Source organism: Triticum urartu, chromosome 7A (genome assembly GCF_056163025.1).
Source record: "Triticum urartu cultivar PI428250 chromosome 7A, HENAU_Tu73, whole genome shotgun sequence".
NCBI lineage: Eukaryota > Viridiplantae > Streptophyta > Magnoliopsida > Poales > Poaceae > Triticum > Triticum urartu.
The window spans coordinates 702,798,832-702,816,977 of NC_141879.1; the positions used below are offsets into that span (position 1 = coordinate 702,798,832).

Genomic DNA, 18,146 nt, shown 5'->3' on the forward strand with positions numbered 1-18,146 from the left:
AATCAAGGGAATTACCGCTCCGATAGCAACACGTTCTGTTAGACTGCTTGGTTGTGGATGTATAGTGGCGCCGTATGCTTGATTTCTTTTCAGTGGTTGGCAGATAACCGAACGTTTATGCTATTCTGTTCGACATTTGACAGGATGCTTTATAAAAACCAGCGGAGCCTGCAGCGACGGATGCTGGCCGGCTCGTTCGTCGGTTCACGAGCCGCCTGCCATTGCTTTTCTTTTTCTGTACATCGTTTCATGTCGGTATCGATGCAGCATCAGCGGTCTTTTGTTGTTTTTGATGAAATGGCCGACGCTAGGCGCCGGTCGGCCCAGCATTCGGCCGGTCGAGCGTGCGCCACCCGATTTTGCCAAAGCCAACTTTGGATCCCGCAACCGCAGGTCGTCTTCCTCCCCCGACGTTTCGGATATGGCTACAGGGGGAATGCGCACCCACCACACGCCCTGCAAGAGTGTTAGACTTGTCGCTGCAGCTCCCCGCCGATATAGAACATATCCAGTGCAACGAGCCAACTCGTGCACCAGGAGCACCAGCTGCACATGAGTGGTCAGATTGGAAAGGAAGGGACAGGATCCATCTACAAGGAGTGCTGCTAGTACATTTATAAAACAGTCCTCGGAGTGTACTTAAATCGAACAAAATGACCTCCGAAACCCTGTTCGTCTCTTCCCTTTCGCCATCTCCTGTACCACTGAAACAGGGAGTCAGGCTGAGCTAGGGTTCGAAGAAAAACTGGGAGACCCGCCTCTCTCCCTCTCCTCTTCCGCGAGAACTCCCTCTCCGGCCCCCGGCGTTGAAACAACAGCGCCCAAGATCCAAATCATGTGGTCCAGCTAACGGGCCTGCCGGCTCATGATCTTTTAGAAGTAGAAAAAGGCCCTTTCGCCACTTCGGCCCGTGTCGGCTGTTTTTCCTTTTCTTTTGAGATCGGCTGGTTCTATACACTGATCACTGATGAATCATTCATGCAAGAATCATGTCACGGCACACACGAGCATACACTTGTAATGGCACGTCCAATCATTCAAATTAGTTTCCCCCGCAAATAAATAAATAAAATTGGTTTCTTTTTAGTTTCCCTTTTTTCAGCCACGGTCAAGGTTTTTGAGTCGCCGACTAACCGCCAAGTCGTTGGAGCGAGGTTGGCTTGCACAGGCGACTTGGCTAGAGGAGCAAGTCGCGTGGCTGGTAGGCTAGTCGACGACTAGTCGGGCGACTAGGACCTCGAAGCAGGGCGGCTTGATTCAGCAAGGCCAAGGGAGGAAAGACTGGGAAGTTGAGGAGGCCCGAGTCCAAGGCGGGGGAGGAGGAGACGAAGCTGGAGAGTGTGCCACCTGTACGAGGAGAAGCATGAAAGAGGCGAAGGAGAAAGGCACATGGGAGAGTAGATGCACGGTCGAGGTTAGAGCATATGGACGGGTTGGATTTTATTTGGAAGCTAGGGTTACATGATGGGCCTATTGGGCCAGCTCTCTGCCACAAAACAGAGGAGGAGCAAGACGCGTGCTCCCATACCACATCAGAATCGCCGCCTTCTCCGAGCTGAAGTACACTAGTAGAAAAGGGGGTTTTAGTCCAGGCCAGGTAAGCCCATTAGTCCCGGTTCAGTCCAGAACCGGGACCAATGGGTGCATTTATCCCGGTTCGTGCGGCTAAGGCATTAGTCCCCGTTCACTTGGGCCCTTTAGTCCCGGGACTAAAGGGTGCGATGCCCATTGGTCCCGGTTGGTAGGCATTAGTACCGGTTCATGGCACGACCGGTACTAAAGGTCCCATTTTCAAACCCCCCCCCCCCCCGATCGCCTTTTCAGTTTTAGAAAAAACAAAAGAAAATGATGGAAATGTCAAAAAATAAAATAAAATAAGTTTCCCATGTGATATATGGTCTAGTTGTTGGGAAAATTTACAAATATGAATTTCGACTTTATGTACAAAATCTCTCTGGAATTTGTAAAATGGGCATAACTTTTGCATACGAACTCGGATTAAAAAGTTTTTTATATGAAAAATCATCTACTCGAAAAGTTACATCCGATGGAGACCGCCTACGGCTTGTTTGCAAATTTGTAGAATCCTCAAATTCCAAAAGGAAAAAAAACTTATGCTCAAATTTCAGTTTTTTTAAATTTTCATTAAATCTGGTCAAACTACTTATTCAAGAAGTATTAGTGTTACTAAATAATTATTCAAGAATATTAGTGTTATTAAATAATTATTTCAGTTTTTTTTGAATTTTGGTCAAATCTGGTCAAACTATGGTCAAACTGTGGTCAAACTATGGTCAAACTACTTATTCAAGAAGTATTAGTGTTACTAAATAATTATTCAAAAATATTAGTGTTATTAAATAATTATTTCAGTTTTTTTGAATTTTGGTCAAACTATGGTCAAACTGTGGTCAAACTACTTATTCAAGAAATATTAGTGTTACTAAAAAATTATTGTTTTTTAGAACAATAGTTTCAAACTCAAACAGTGAAATGTGTGACTTCATGCTCAAGCTAAACTCCTGAGGGTTAATAGGATTGACATCTTACTATTGTCAGGAAAACAACGAGTGCAGACTTGGAAACGAGGGAGAATAGAACCCGGAAGTTAAGCGTGCTCAGGCTGGGGGAGTGGGAGGATGGGTGACCGTCTGGAAAGTTAGATGATTTGGAATGATGAGGGGTGATTAGAGATTAAATTGAGCAGTGATGAGGGATGATTAGAGATTAAAGATTAAAATAATTCAGAAATTTGAAAATAAAAAAAATTCAAAAAAAAATTCAAAAAAAACATCAGGAACTTTCCTTTAGCACCGGTTGGTGTTACCAACCGGGACTAAAGATGGACCGGCCACGTGGAGGGCCTTTAGTCCTGGTTCTGGTTTGAACCGGGACTAAAGGCCCTTATGAACCGGGACTACAGGCCCTTTTTCTACTAGTGGTATCCTCCAAGCAGCTGCCTTCTCCCTCCTCCGCCTGCAACAACACCTATTCCCTCCCCTCCTCCTCTTAACACCTGGGGTGACTTGGGGCGATTAATCACGACGAGTCGCAGACTAATCGCAACGAGCCACTAGTCGGAGGCATGGCGACTCGACTTGGCTAGGCGACTCAAAAACCTTGGCCACGGTATAATTTTGTTTACAGATAATACAACCACTATAGGACAGAAACTTTTGGTCTATATGTGTATATGCATCCTATATGGAAAAGAAATGTAGTAATTAAATAAAAGGTTAAAAATTTCTGAAAACCTTCCATTGTATTAGTAAAAACATTTCACAAAAAAGAAAATTCTTGTTGACTTCTTTTCAGAAAAGACCAAAAATATCAGTCAAACATGTGTCCTATAATAAATAATTTTTTTGCCCTGAAGTCAACGCTGGTTTTTTTGACTTCTTATTAAAAAAAATTCCATATGAGGTGTATATCCAAGAACGATTCCGAGTACCTACTGCGCCGTCTCCATTCGACGCCTGTCACCGAGTATCCTTATTTGAAACTCGGTAATGCTTTTGCCGAGTGTTGCGCTCGGCAAAGGCCACTTTAAACTCAGCAAAGCCTTGGCCGAGTGTTTTGGCATGGTGCCAGAGAGGCCCTGGAGGAGCAAGCACAAGGGAGAGAACCTCTCCCCCTCTCTCTCGGTGGAGTCGGAGTGCCATCGGGGGAACCATCGCCGCGGTGATCGTCTTCATCAACATCACCATCTTCATCACCATCCTCATCTCTTTTACGCGGTTCACTCTCCCGCACCCCGCTGTAATCCCATACTTGGACATGGTACTTTAAGCCACATATTATGATCCAATGATGTGTTGCCATCCTATGATGTTTTAAGTAGATTTCTTTTGTCTTTTTGGGTTGATTGATGATATAGATTGGTTTGAGTTGTATGTATTATTTTGGTGTTGTCCTATGGTGCCTGCCGTGCCACACACACGTGAAGGATTCTCGCTGTAGGGTGTTGCAATACGTTCATGATTCGCTTATAATGGGTTGCTAGAGTGACAGAAGCTTAAACTCGAGTAACGGGGTTGTTGCGTATGGGATAAAGGGGAATTGATACTTTAATGCTATGGTTGGTTTTTACCTTAATGATCTTTAGTAGTTGCGGATACTTGCTAGAGTTCCAAGAAGAGAAAGTATGTTAGCTTATGCCTCTCCCTCATATAAAATAGCAATAATGATTACCGATCTTGTTAACAATTGCCTAGGATAATTCTGCACACCGACCCATCATTATTCCACACTCGCTATCTATAATTTATAGTGATATATTCTAACTTTATACTAACAACACCTACTTTTATATATTAGTTCTCCGATATCATGCAAATCTATCTTCTTCATGCCCATAACGTAGTTTTATTTCTCGTTTTTAGTTGGAAGCAAACGTTTGGTGTACGTAGATTCGTATCAGTGACAGATAGGACTTGAGAGAATATCGATCTTACTTTTAGCTCCTTGTGGGTTCGACACTCCATACTTATCACTTCCACCTTTGAAAATTGCTACGATGATTCCTTGCACTTGGGGATTATCAAGCTCTTTTTTGGCGCCGTTGCCGGGGAGCAATAGCGTGGGGTTGGTATTGTTGTGTATGCTTGTTTGCTTTCTTCACTAAGTAGATTTTGTTTTCCCTTTTATTTTCTTTAGTTGTGTGTGAATAACAAAAAAAAAATACAAAATGAAAATACCAAAAAAAATTACTTGCCTCTTATGCCTAAAAACTTTTTCAAAAAGAGAAGTGATTGGAAGGTTGTGCATTGGAGAAGTGAGGGTCGACCTTCAACACTTGTGTTCATGCTCATGAAAACAATGTATAATTTTTCAGATTGCTACATAAGTATACTAAATATTTAGATTACTACAGACTGTCCTGTTTTTGACAGATTCTATTTTCTATGTGTTGTTCACTTATTTTGATGAACCTATGGGTTGTATCGGGGGGTATGAACCATGGTGAAGTTAGAATACAATAGATATAATAATAATATGAAATTGAAATGAGTTTACAACAGTGCCTAAAGGCGAGGAAAAACATATTTTACCTCGCCTTTCTAAAAAGGACACAAATCCTAACCAAACTTTAAAAAACACATAAAAACAGAGCTCTCCCAATGGCAAGGACTGAATCCACCGCGCCTCCATGGCCGTAAGGCCGCCCAAGACAAGGGAAATCGGCGGCGGCACCTACAAAAGGTAGATGAAACCTTATCATTGTGCGTCCGAGAGAACGTAGGGGTATGCCTTGTAGCTGTTTGTGATTTTTTTCCCTCTTCTTGCTAAGCTTTGGATGAATCGTCATCTTGGTCACATTGTTTCATCGTAACAATGTTTTTTGCGGGTGAACGGTGGTTGTGTAACTAATTAAAAAAATAGCGGTTGTGTAAAATAATGCAATACAATGGTGTTCATATTATTCTTGACAACAAATTGGTTTCTGTAATTAAGTATACCGTGACAGCATATTGTTCTGAATATTGAATTGACCCAAGGCACTCACTTTTTTTAGAGTACCTATAAGGCACTCACGGCCTATCAGTAAACCTATATTACTGCGGTGGACGGACCCTTCTCCTACTAATCCGTCTGGGGCCGCCGACTTGTCTGCGACTACGGTTGAACAGTTGACCGGTGACGAATTTGCTTGCTCCATCCTCACGAGCAGATTAACAGCAAAGAAAGTGCCCTGTGAAATTGGTCAAAGAGGACAAAGGAGACTGCTCACTGGTGGACCCCTTGTCCAATTAACCATACGTTAGTCAGCGCCATAACCTCTGTCATGTCATCCTGACAGGCGGGACTCAGCTGTTAAACCCGGTCAAAGTGGTCAATATCTGATTTCGGACAAAACTTACCCGGTTTTCAGACTTGAAAGACCAAATATCTACCAAGCCGGCTGATCCGCGCACAGCCGGGACACCTAGGTGGGGACACATCCCGGCTTCGAACTGTAACACGCCACGGACATGAATTCGACGGTGACTCCAATTAGGATCCGGACCTTGAGGCCCTTCAAAACCTTGGTTATCCTCCTCGTACGCGAGACACTCGCGGAGTCGCGTGGTACGGGAGAAGATGAAAGGGACGGCGGCGTTGGTGTCCGCAGCATCGCTCCCGGACGACACGGTCCGCGAGATCCTCGTGCACGTGGACGACGTGGCTGATCTCTTCTGTTGCGCCATGACGTGCAACCACTGGTGCCGCCTCGTACTTAAGGCCTCCTTTGTTCACCGCAGCCGCTGGCCCGACCACGAGACGGCGTCGTTCCTCCCCGGTTTCTTCCTCTGGGAGAAAATCGTCATCAAGGACGACCCGACCTTTGTGACACGCTTCGTCCCCGCGCCGGGGTCAGTGTTTGTTCTGACCGTCGCTCTCTAGAGTCATTTTTGCCGAGAGCAGCAACAAGTGGCACAGAAGGCCGTAAAAGAGGCCCGCTGCACAATGTTGTGCCGCTCGTCGTTCACCACGGCCTCCTCCTCGTACGCCTGGATACACCTACTAGCAAAGGCAAAGGTTGCTTGGCCTCATCTGTCCGCCTGGCCGTCTGCAATTTGCTTTCCGGCGCATGTGACAAGCTCCCTTTGTTAGATTTGTGTGGGCTACCGCCGTGGGCGTTGGCGGTAGGTACGTAAGCAGCCGTTAACGGATTGACGGCCGTCAGGCACACCTACCGCCGAAACCTGTGGCGGTAGGCTGTGCAACTCTACCGCCTGAGGGTCTGGCGGTAGCAAAAGGGTCAGATCCCGAAATGTTTTCAAACCGGGGTCAAATCTCGATTTTGTTTCACAAAAGGGTCAAAACACGAAATTTAGCCCCGGGAGAAGAAGGTGGTGCTGCAACCATGGTAAAGATGCGGTGGACGGACCCTTCTCCTACTACTCCGTTCGGGGCCGCCGACTTGTCTGCGACTACGGTTGAACAGTTGACCGGTGACGAATTTGCTTGCTCCATCCTCACGAGCAGATTAACAGCAAAGAAAGTGCCCTGTGAAATTGGTCAAAGAGGACAAAGGAGACTGCTCACTGGTGGACCCCTTGTCCAATTAACCATACGTTAGTCAGCGCCATAACCTCTGTCATGTCATCCTGACAGGCGGGACTCAGCTGTTAAACCCGGTCAAAGTGGTCAATATCTAATTTCGGACAAAACTTACCCGGTTTTCAGACTTGAAAGACCAAATATCTACCAAGCCGGCTGATCCGCGCACAGCCAGGACACCTAGGTGGGGACACATCCCGGCTTCGAACTGTAACACGCCACGAACATGAATTCGACGGTGACTCCAATTAGGATCCGGACCTTGAGGCCCTTCAAAACCTTGGTTATCCTCCTCGTACGCGAGAGACTCGCGGAGTCGCGTGGTACGGGAGAAGATGAAAGGGACGGCGGCGTTGGTGTCCGCGGCATCGCTCCCGGACGACACGGTCCGCGAGATCCTCGTGCACGTGGACGACGTGGCTGATCTCTTCCGTTGCGCCATGACGTGCAACCACTGGTGCCGCCTCGTACTTAAGGCCTCCTTTGTTCGCCGCAGCCGCTGGCCCGACCACGAGACGGCGTCGTTCCTCCCCGGTTTCTTCCTCTGGGAGAAAATCGTCATCAGGGACGACCCGACCTTTGTGACACGCTTCGTCCCCGCGCCGGGGTCAGTGTTTGGTTCTGACCGTCGCTCTCTAGAGTCATTTTTGCCGAGAGCAGCAACAAGTGGCACCGAAGGCCGTAAAAGAGGCCCGCTGCACAATGTTGTGCCGCTCGTCGTTCACCACGGGCTCCTCCTCGTACGCCTGGATACACCTACTAGCAAAGGCAAAGGTTGCTTGGCCTCATCTGTCCGCCTGGCCGTCTGCAATTTGCTTTCCGGCGCATGTGACAAGCTCCCTTTGTTAGATTTGTGTGGGCTACCGCCATGGGCGTTGGCGGTAGGTACGTAAGCAGCCGTTAACGGATTGACGGCCGTCAGGCACACCTACCGCCGAAACCTGTGGCGGTAGGCTGTGCAACTCTACCGCCTGAGGGTCTGGCGGTAGCAAAAGGGTCAGATTCTGAAATGTTTTCAAACTGGGGTCAAATCTCGATTTTGTTTCACAAAAGGGTCAAAACACGAAATTTAGCCCCGGGAGGAGAAGGTGGTGCTGCAACCATGGTAAAGATGCGGTGGACGGACCCTTCTCCTACTACTCCGTTCGGGGCCGCCGACTTGTCTGCGACTACGGTTGAACAGTTGACCGGTGACGAATTTGCTTGCTCCATCCTCACGAGCAGATTAACAGCAAAGAAAGTGCCCTGTGAAATTGGTCAAAGAGGACAAAGGAGACTGCTCACTGGTGGACCCCTTGTCCAATTAACCATACGTTAGTCAGCGCCATAACCTCTATCATGTCATCCTGACAGGCGGGACTCAGCTGTTAAACCCGGTCAAAGTGGTCAATATCTGATTTCGGACAAAACTTACCCAGTTTTCAGACTTGAAAGACCAAATATCTACCAAGCCGGCTGATCCGCGCACAGCCGGGACACCTAGGTGGGGACACATCCCGGCTTCGAACTGTAACACGCCACGGACATGAATTCGACGGTGACTCCAATTAGGATCCGGACCTTGAGGCCCTTCAAAACCTTGGTTATCCTCCTCGTACGCGAGAGACTCGCGGAGTCGCGTGGTACGGGAGAAGATGAAAGGGACGGCGGCGTTGGTGTCCGCGGCATCGCTCCCGGACGACACGGTCCGCGAGATCCTCGTGCACGTGGACGACGTGGCTGATCTCTTCCGTTGCGCCATCACGTGCAACCACTGGTGCCTCCTCGTACTTAAGGCCTCCTTTGTTCGCCGCAGCCGCTGGCCTGACCACGAGACGGCGTTGTTCCTCCCCGGTTTCTTCCTCTGGGAGAAAATCGTCATCAAGGACGACCTGACCTTTGTGACACGCTTCGTCCCCGCGCTGGGGTCGGTGTTTGGTTCTGACCGTCGCTCTCTAGAGTCATTTTTCCTGAGAGCAGCAACAAGTGGCACAGAAGGCCGTAAAAGAGGCTCGTTGCACAATGTTGTGCCGCTCGTCGTTCACCACGGCCTCCTCCTCGTACGCCTGGATACACCTACTAGCAAAGGCAAAGGTTGCTTGGCCTCATCTGTCCGCCTGGCCGTCTGCAATTTGCTTTCCGGCGCATGTGACAAGCTCCCTTTGTTAGATTTGTGTGGGCTACCGCCGTGGGCGTTGGCAGTAGGTATGTAAGCAGCCGTTAACGGATTGACGGCCGTCAGGCACACCTACCGCCGAAACCTGTGGCGGTAGGCTGTGCAACTCTACCGCCTGAGGGTTTGGCGGTAGCAAAAGGGTCAGATCCCGAAATGTTTTCAAACTGGGGTCAAATCTCGATTTTGTTTCACAAAAGGGTCAAAACACGAAATTTAGCCCCGGGAGGAGAAGGTGGTGCTGCAACCATGGTAAAGATGCGGTGGACGGACCCTTCTCCTACTACTCCGTCCGGAGCCGCTGACTTGTCTGCGACTACGGTTGAACAGTTGACCGGTGACGAATTTGCTTGCTCCATCCTCACGAGCAGATTAACAGCAAAGAAAGTGCCCTGTGAAATTGGTCAAAGAGGACAAAGGAGACTGCTCACTGGTGGACCCCTTGTCCAATTAACCATACGTTAGTCAGCGCCATAACCTCTGTCATGTCATCCTGACAGGCGGGACTCAGCTGTTAAACCCGGTCAAAGTGGTCAATATCTGATTTCGGACAAAACTTACCCGGTTTTCAGACTTGAAAGACCAAATATCTACCAAGCCGGCTGATCCGCGCACAGCCGGGACACCTAGGTGGGGACACATCTCGGCTTCGAACTGTAACACGCCACGGACATGAATTCGACGGTGACTCCAATTAGGATCCGGACCTTGAGGCCCTTCAAAACCTTGGTTATCCTCCTCGTACGCGAGAGACTCGCGGAGTCGCGTGGTACGGGAGAAGATGAAAGGGACGGCGGCGTTGGTGTCCGCGGCATCGCTCAAGGACGACGCGGTCCGCGAGATCCTCGTGCACGTGGACGGCGTGGCTGATCTCTTCCGTTGCGCCATGACGTGCAACCACTGGTGCCGCCTCGTACTTAAGGCCTCCTTTGTTCGCCGCAGCCGCTGGCCCGACCACGAGACGGCGTCATTCCTCCCCGGTTTCTTCCTCTGGGAGAAAATCGTCATCAAGGACGACCCGACCTTTGTGACAGGCTTCGTCCCCGCGCCGGGGTCAGTGTTTGGTTCTGACCGTCGCTCTCTAGAGTCATTTTTGCCGAGAGCAGCAACAAGTGGCACCGAAGGCAACATACCTAACCCAATTACGACGAACCACAACATACTCTCCTTACCGTAGATGTTGACGGGCAACTCTCGTTTCTTCATGTGCAAAGGAGAGGCTCCCAACTGGAGAGATGGACGCGGCAAGAGGATGCCGCTCCTATAAGGTGGCTCCGCACTCGGGTTATTGAGCTAAACACACCTAGCAAGACTTTTATGTTAACACTTTTGGAAGAGAAAGGTGGCATGTTGTTCGTCAAGGACAACTGCGGGAACGTGTACACTACAGATCTTGAGACAGGGGCGATGAAGAAATTTACCAACTTTGGCACAATCAAGCGCCGGCAGCTTGTCCCCCTCGAGATGGATTGGCCGGCATTCTTCATTTCTTGTCTTGGTGCACACGAACCTCACTCGAAGAAACCATCATCATAATTGCCTTTTCCTTTTCCCTAGTTGTAAGATACATGAGGTAAACCAATATATATATGATTTAGTGTGGGTGAACTCTCGCCTTTGTCGGTATTTTCATCATGTTGCATGTAACAGTGGATTGATTTTTTTGCAATATAATTGTGACGCCTTCAAAATTAATCGTGCACTAAATATCCATGCAACATGCACGATCAAAATCAGTTACTAAACATCCACGCATCATTTACTGCATTAATTTCTCATGGCAGATAGAGACATATGTACCATATCCATTAATCCATTGCCTCATCACACTAATACAAAATTCTTTTCTTCCACTTGCCAATCAAATGTACTCCAGTCCCCAAGTAATTATATGCCGAAATCTCGCAGGTTGATTTCCTACATTTTTTCAGTAGGGAGTCTTGGTGTAGACCTTGACATCCCTCCACCGCGACTCCATGTAGTGCGAGGGATCTGTCTGCGTGTACACCCCGAACTTGAAGTAGTGGAGGTCGCCGCCGTAGCCTGGGACGACCAGCCTCTTGTTGCCGTCGATGAACACGGTGAGGGCCGACGCTTGGACGTCATGGACCACGTTGAGCCTGAACCAGCGGTCGTAGATGTGGTCGTCGACCACCTTGGTCTCATCGTTGTAGTACACGAGCCGTCCGCCGTAGACGTGCAGCATCAGCGTCGTGTTGCGCGGCGGGCCTGCCGCGCCGAACACCTGCATCACGGACACTCCCGTGGTGCCGGCCCGCACGTAGCCGTACCCCTCGAACTGCCACACCCCGGAGCTGTACGTTACCTGCTCCACCCCGGAATGGGAAACCAAAAACGACATGTCAAACTAACAGAACTCGATGGCTAATCTGTCAGAAATCATAGTGAGAGGGAAGGGTTGGTTTAGAGAGATTGATGCGACCTACATTGAGGAGGATCTCGGAGCGCGGCTTGGTGGGGCTCCCGGCGCGGAAGGGCTTGTCGTCGCAGTAGACCCAGAACCGCCGCACGCCATCGGCACGGAGCTCGTAGCGCTGCTCCTGCGGTAGGTCGTACAGCTTGTGGAGCTTGAACCGGTCCCCCGTGACCTCGACGGCGATGAAGCCGGCCGTCGGGTCGGCACCAGCTGCCGGGCTGCACGAGCGCCACAGCGTCGACAGCACGACCAAGACACTGATCCATGGCAGCAAGCGCTTGGTCATAATCAAGGGAATTACCGCTCCGATAGCAACACGTTCTGTTAGACTGCTTGGTTGTGGATGTATAGTGGCGCCGTATGCTTGATTTCTTTTCAGTGGTTGGCAGATAACCGAACGTTTATGCTATTCTGTTCGACATTTGACAGGATGCTTTATAAAAACCAGCGGAGCCTGCAGCGACGGATGCTGGCCGGCTCGTTCGTCGGTTCACGAGCCGCCTGCCATTGCTTTTCTTTTTCTGTACATCGTTTCATGTCGGTATCGATGCAGCATCAGCGGTCTTTTGTTGTTTTTGATGAAATGGCCGACGCTAGGCGCCGGTCGGCCCAGCATTCGGCCGGTCGAGCGTGCGCCACCCGATTTTGCCAAAGCCAACTTTGGATCCCGCAACCGCAGGTCGTCTTCCTCCCCCGACGTTTCGGATATGGCTACAGGGGGAATGCGCACCCACCACACGCCCTGCAAGAGTGTTAGACTTGTCGCTGCAGCTCCCCGCCGATATAGAACATATCCAGTGCAACGAGCCAACTCGTGCACCAGGAGCACCAGCTGCACATGAGTGGTCAGATTGGAAAGGAAGGGACAGGATCCATCTACAAGGAGTGCTGCTAGTACATTTATAAAACAGTCCTCGGAGTGTACTTAAATCGAACAAAATGACCTCCGAAACCCTGTTCGTCTCTTCCCTTTCGCCATCTCCTGTACCACTGAAACAGGGAGTCAGGCTGAGCTAGGGTTCGAAGAAAAACTGGGAGACCCGCCTCTCTCCCTCTCCTCTTCCGCGAGAACTCCCTCTCCGGCCCCCGGCGTTGAAACAACAGCGCCCAAGATCCAAATCATGTGGTCCAGCTAACGGGCCTGCCGGCTCATGATCTTTTAGAAGTAGAAAAAGGCCCTTTCGCCACTTCGGCCCGTGTCGGCTGTTTTTCCTTTTCTTTTGAGATCGGCTGGTTCTATACACTGATCACTGATGAATCATTCATGCAAGAATCATGTCACGGCACACACGAGCATACACTTGTAATGGCACGTCCAATCATTCAAATTAGTTTCCCCCGCAAATAAATAAATAAAATTGGTTTCTTTTTAGTTTCCCTTTTTTCAGCCACGGTCAAGGTTTTTGAGTCGCCGACTAACCGCCAAGTCGTTGGAGCGAGGTTGGCTTGCACAGGCGACTTGGCTAGAGGAGCAAGTCGCGTGGCTGGTAGGCTAGTCGACGACTAGTCGGGCGACTAGGACCTCGAAGCAGGGCGGCTTGATTCAGCAAGGCCAAGGGAGGAAAGACTGGGAAGTTGAGGAGGCCCGAGTCCAAGGCGGGGGAGGAGGAGACGAAGCTGGAGAGTGTGCCACCTGTACGAGGAGAAGCATGAAAGAGGCGAAGGAGAAAGGCACATGGGAGAGTAGATGCACGGTCAAGGTTAGAGCATATGGACGGGTTGGATTTTATTTGGAAGCTAGGGTTACATGATGGGCCTATTGGGCCAGCTCTCTGCCACAAAACAGAGGAGGAGCAAGACGCGTGCTCCCATACCACATCAGAATCGCCGCCTTCTCCGAGCTGAAGTACACTAGTAGAAAAGGGGGTTTTAGTCCAGGCCAGGTAAGCCCATTAGTCCCGGTTCAGTCCAGAACCGGGACCAATGGGTGCATTTATCCCGGTTCGTGCGGCTAAGGCATTAGTCCCCGTTCACTTGGGCCCTTTAGTCCCGGGACTAAAGGGTGCGATGCCCATTGGTCCCGGTTGGTAGGCATTAGTACCGGTTCATGGCACGACCGGTACTAAAGGTCCCATTTTCAAACTCCCCCCCCCCCCCCCCCCCGATCGCCTTTTCAGTTTTAGAAAAAACAAAAGAAAATGATGGAAATGTCAAAAAATAAAATAAAATAAGTTTCCCATGTGATATATGGTCTAGTTGTTGGGAAAATTTACAAATATGAATTTCGACTTTATGTACAAAATCTCTCTGGAATTTGTAAAATGGGCATAACTTTTGCATACGAACTCGGATTAAAAAGTTTTTTATATGAAAAATCATCTACTCGAAAAGTTACATCCGATGGAGACCGCCTACGGCTTGTTTGCAAATTTGTAGAATCCTCAAATTCCAAAAGGAAAAAAAACTTATGCTCAAATTTCAGTTTTTTTAAATTTTCATTAAATCTGGTCAAACTACTTATTCAAGAAGTATTAGTGTTACTAAATAATTATTCAAGAATATTAGTGTTATTAAATAATTATTTCAGTTTTTTTTGAATTTTGGTCAAATCTGGTCAAACTATGGTCAAACTGTGGTCAAACTATGGTCAAACTACTTATTCAAGAAGTATTAGTGTTACTAAATAATTATTCAAAAATATTAGTGTTATTAAATAATTATTTCAGTTTTTTTGAATTTTGGTCAAATCTGGTCAAACTATGGTCAAACTGTGGTCAAACTACTTATTCAAGAAATATTAGTGTTACTAAAAAATTATTGTTTTTTAGAACAATAGTTTCAAACTCAAACAGTGAAATGTGTGACTTCATGCTCAAGCTAAACTCCTGAGGGTTAATAGGATTGACATCTTACTATTGTCAGGAAAACAACGAGTGCAGACTTGGAAACGAGGGAGAATAGAACCCGGAAGTTAAGCGTACTCAGGCTGGGGGAGTGGGAGGATGGGTGACCGTCTGGAAAGTTAGATGATTTGGAATGATGAGGGGTGATTAGAGATTAAATTGAGCAGTGATGAGGGATGATTAGAGATTAAAGATTAAAATAATTCAGAAATTTGAAAATAAAAAAAATTCAAAAAAAAATTCAAAAAAAACATCAGGAACTTTCCTTTAGCACCGGTTGGTGTTACCAACCGGGACTAAAGATGGACCGGCCACGTGGAGGGCCTTTAGTCCTGGTTCTGGTTTGAACCGGGACTAAAGGCCCTTATGAACCGGGACTACAGGCCCTTTTTCTACTAGTGGTATCCTCCAAGCAGCTGCCTTCCCCCTCCTCCGCCTGCAACAACACCTATTCCCTCCCCTCCTCCTCTTAACACCTGGGGTGACTTGGGGCGATTAATCACGACGAGTCGCAGACTAATCGCAACGAGCCACTAGTCGGAGGCATGGCGACTCGACTTGGCTAGGCGACTCAAAAACCTTGGCCACGGTATAATTTTGTTTACAGATAATACAACCACTATAGGACAGAAACTTTTGGTCTATATGTGTATATGCATCCTATATGGAAAAGAAATGTAGTAATTAAATAAAAGGTTAAAAATTTCTGAAAACCTTCCATTGTATTAGTAAAAACATTTCACAAAAAAGAAAATTCTTGTTGACTTCTTTTCAGAAAAGACCAAAAATATCAGTCAAACATGTGTCCTATAATAAATAATTTTTTTGCCCTGAAGTCAACGCTGGTTTTTTTGACTTCTTATTAAAAAAAAATCCATATGAGGTGTATATCCAAGAACGATTCCGAGTACCTACTGCGCCGTCTCCATTCGACGCCTGTCACCGAGTATCCTTATTTGAAACTCGGTAATGCTTTTGCCGAGTGTTGCGCTCGGCAAAGGCCACTTTAAACTCAGCAAAGCCTTGGCCGAGTGTTTTGGCATGGTGCCAGAGAGGCCCTGGAGGAGCAAGCACAAGGGAGAGAACCTCTCCCCCTCTCTCTCGGTGGAGTCGGAGTGCCATCGGGGGAACCATCGCCGCGGTGATCGTCTTCATCAACATCACCATCTTCATCACCATCCTCATCTCTTTTACGCGGTTCACTCTCCCGCACCCCGCTGTAATCCCATACTTGGACATGGTACTTTAAGCCACATATTATGATCCAATGATGTGTTGCCATCCTATGATGTTTTAAGTAGATTTCTTTTGTCTTTTTGGGTTGATTGATGATATAGATTGGTTTGAGTTGTATGTATTATTTTGGTGTTGTCCTATGGTGCCTGCCGTGCCACACACACGTGAAGGATTCTCGCTGTAGGGTGTTGCAATACGTTCATGATTCGCTTATAATGGGTTGCTAGAGTGACAGAAGCTTAAACTCGAGTAACGGGGTTGTTGCGTATGGGATAAAGGGGAATTGATACTTTAATGCTATGGTTGGTTTTTACCTTAATGATCTTTAGTAGTTGCGGATACTTGCTAGAGTTCCAAGAAGAGAAAGTATGTTAGCTTATGCCTCTCCCTCATATAAAATAGCAATAATGATTACCGATCTTGTTAACAATTGCCTAGGATAATTCTGCACACCGACCCATCATTATTCCACACTCGCTATCTATAATTTATAGTGATATATTCTAACTTTATACTAACAACACCTACTTTTATATATTAGTTCTCCGATATCATGCAAATCTATCTTCTTCATGCCCATAACGTAGTTTTATTTCTCGTTTTTAGTTGGAAGCAAACGTTTGGTGTACGTAGATTCGTATCAGTGACAGATAGGACTTGAGAGAATATCGATCTTACTTTTAGCTCCTTGTGGGTTCGACACTCCATACTTATCACTTCCACCTTTGAAAATTGCTACGATGATTCCTTGCACTTGGGGATTATCAAGCTCTTTTTTGGCGCCGTTGCCGGGGAGCAATAGCGTGGGGTTGGTATTGTTGTGTATGCTTGTTTGCTTTCTTCACTAAGTAGATTTTGTTTTCCCTTTTATTTTCTTTAGTTGTGTGTGAATAACAAAAAAAAATACAAAATGAAAATACCAAAAAAAATTACTTGCCTCTTATGCCTAAAAACTTTTTCAAAAAGAGAAGTGATTGGAAGGTTGTGCATTGGAGAAGTGAGGGTCGACCTTCAACACTTGTGTTCATGCTCATGAAAACAATGTATAATTTTTCAGATTGCTACATAAGTATACTAAATATTCAGATTACTACAGACTGTCCTGTTTTTGACAGATTCTATTTTCTATGTGTTGTTCACTTATTTTGATGAACCTATGGGTTGTATCGGGGGGTATGAACCATGGTGAAGTTAGAATACAATAGATATAATAATAATATGAAATTGAAATGAGTTTACAACAGTGCCTAAAGGCGAGGAAAAACATATTTTACCTCGCCTTTCTAAAAAGGACACAAATCCTAACCAAACTTTAAAAAACACATAAAAACAGAGCTCTCCCAATGGCAAGGACTGAATCCACCGCGCCTCCATGGCCGTAAGGCCGCCCAAGACAAGGGAAATCGGCGGCGGCACCTACAAAAGGTAGATGAAACCTTATCATTGTGCGTCCGAGAGAACGTAGGGGTATGCCTTGTAGCTGTTTGTGATTTTTTTCCCTCTTCTTGCTAAGCTTTGGATGAATCGTCATCTTGGTCACATTGTTTCATCGTAACAATGTTTTTTGCGGGTGAACGGTGGTTGTGTAACTAATTAAAAAAATAGCGGTTGTGTAAAATAATGCAATACAATGGTGTTCATATTATTCTTGACAACAAATTGGTTTCTGTAATTAAGTATACCGTGACAGCATATTGTTCTGAATATTGAATTGACCCAAGGCACTCACTTTTTTTAGAGTACCTATAAGGCACTCACGGCCTATCAGTAAACCTATATTACTGCGGTGGACGGACCCTTCTCCTACTAATCCGTCTGGGGCCGCCGACTTGTCTGCGACTACGGTTGAACAGTTGACCGGTGACGAATTTGCTTGCTCCATCCTCACGAGCAGATTAACAGCAAAGAAAGTGCCCTGTGAAATTGGTCAAAGAGGACAAAGGAGACTGCTCACTGGTGGACCCCTTGTCCAATTAACCATACGTTAGTCAGCGCCATAACCTCTGTCATGTCATCCTGACAGGCGGGACTCAGCTGTTAAACCCGGTCAAAGTGGTCAATATCTGATTTCGGACAAAACTTACCCGGTTTTCAGACTTGAAAGACCAAATATCTACCAAGCCGGCTGATCCGCGCACAGCCGGGACACCTAGGTGGGGACACATCCCGGCTTCGAACTGTAACACGCCACGGACATGAATTCGACGGTGACTCCAATTAGGATCCGGACCTTGAGGCCCTTCAAAACCTTGGTTATCCTCCTCGTACGCGAGACACTCGCGGAGTCGCGTGGTACGGGAGAAGATGAAAGGGACGGCGGCGTTGGTGTCCGCAGCATCGCTCCCGGACGACACGGTCCGCGAGATCCTCGTGCACGTGGACGACGTGGCTGATCTCTTCTGTTGCGCCATGACGTGCAACCACTGGTGCCGCC

General features: G+C 47.4%; 1 protein-coding gene across 1 annotated transcript; it reads right to left on the bottom strand.

The window, feature by feature from the left end:
- Nucleotides 1-11,123: 11,123 nt before the first annotated feature.
- LOC147961799 (citrate-binding protein-like) lies at nt 11,124-11,919 on the bottom strand. Its single transcript, XM_087536754.1, has 2 exons — nt 11,644-11,919; nt 11,124-11,522 (listed from the first exon to the last, which is right to left on the bottom strand). Exons 1-2 carry the CDS (start codon nt 11,917-11,919, stop codon nt 11,124-11,126), a joined length of 675 nt encoding a protein of 224 aa, XP_087392880.1.
- Nucleotides 11,920-18,146: the final 6,227 nt, after the last annotated feature.

Coding starts and splice junctions, on each gene's coding strand:
- LOC147961799 (XM_087536754.1), bottom strand. CDS start 11,919: ATGACCAAGCGCTTGCTGCCATGGATCAGTGTCTTGGTCGTGCTGTCG. Junction 11,523..11,643: donor GCTCCGAGATCCTCCTCAAT/GTAGGTCGCATC, acceptor GGGGTGGAGCAG/GTAACGTACAGCTCCGGGGT.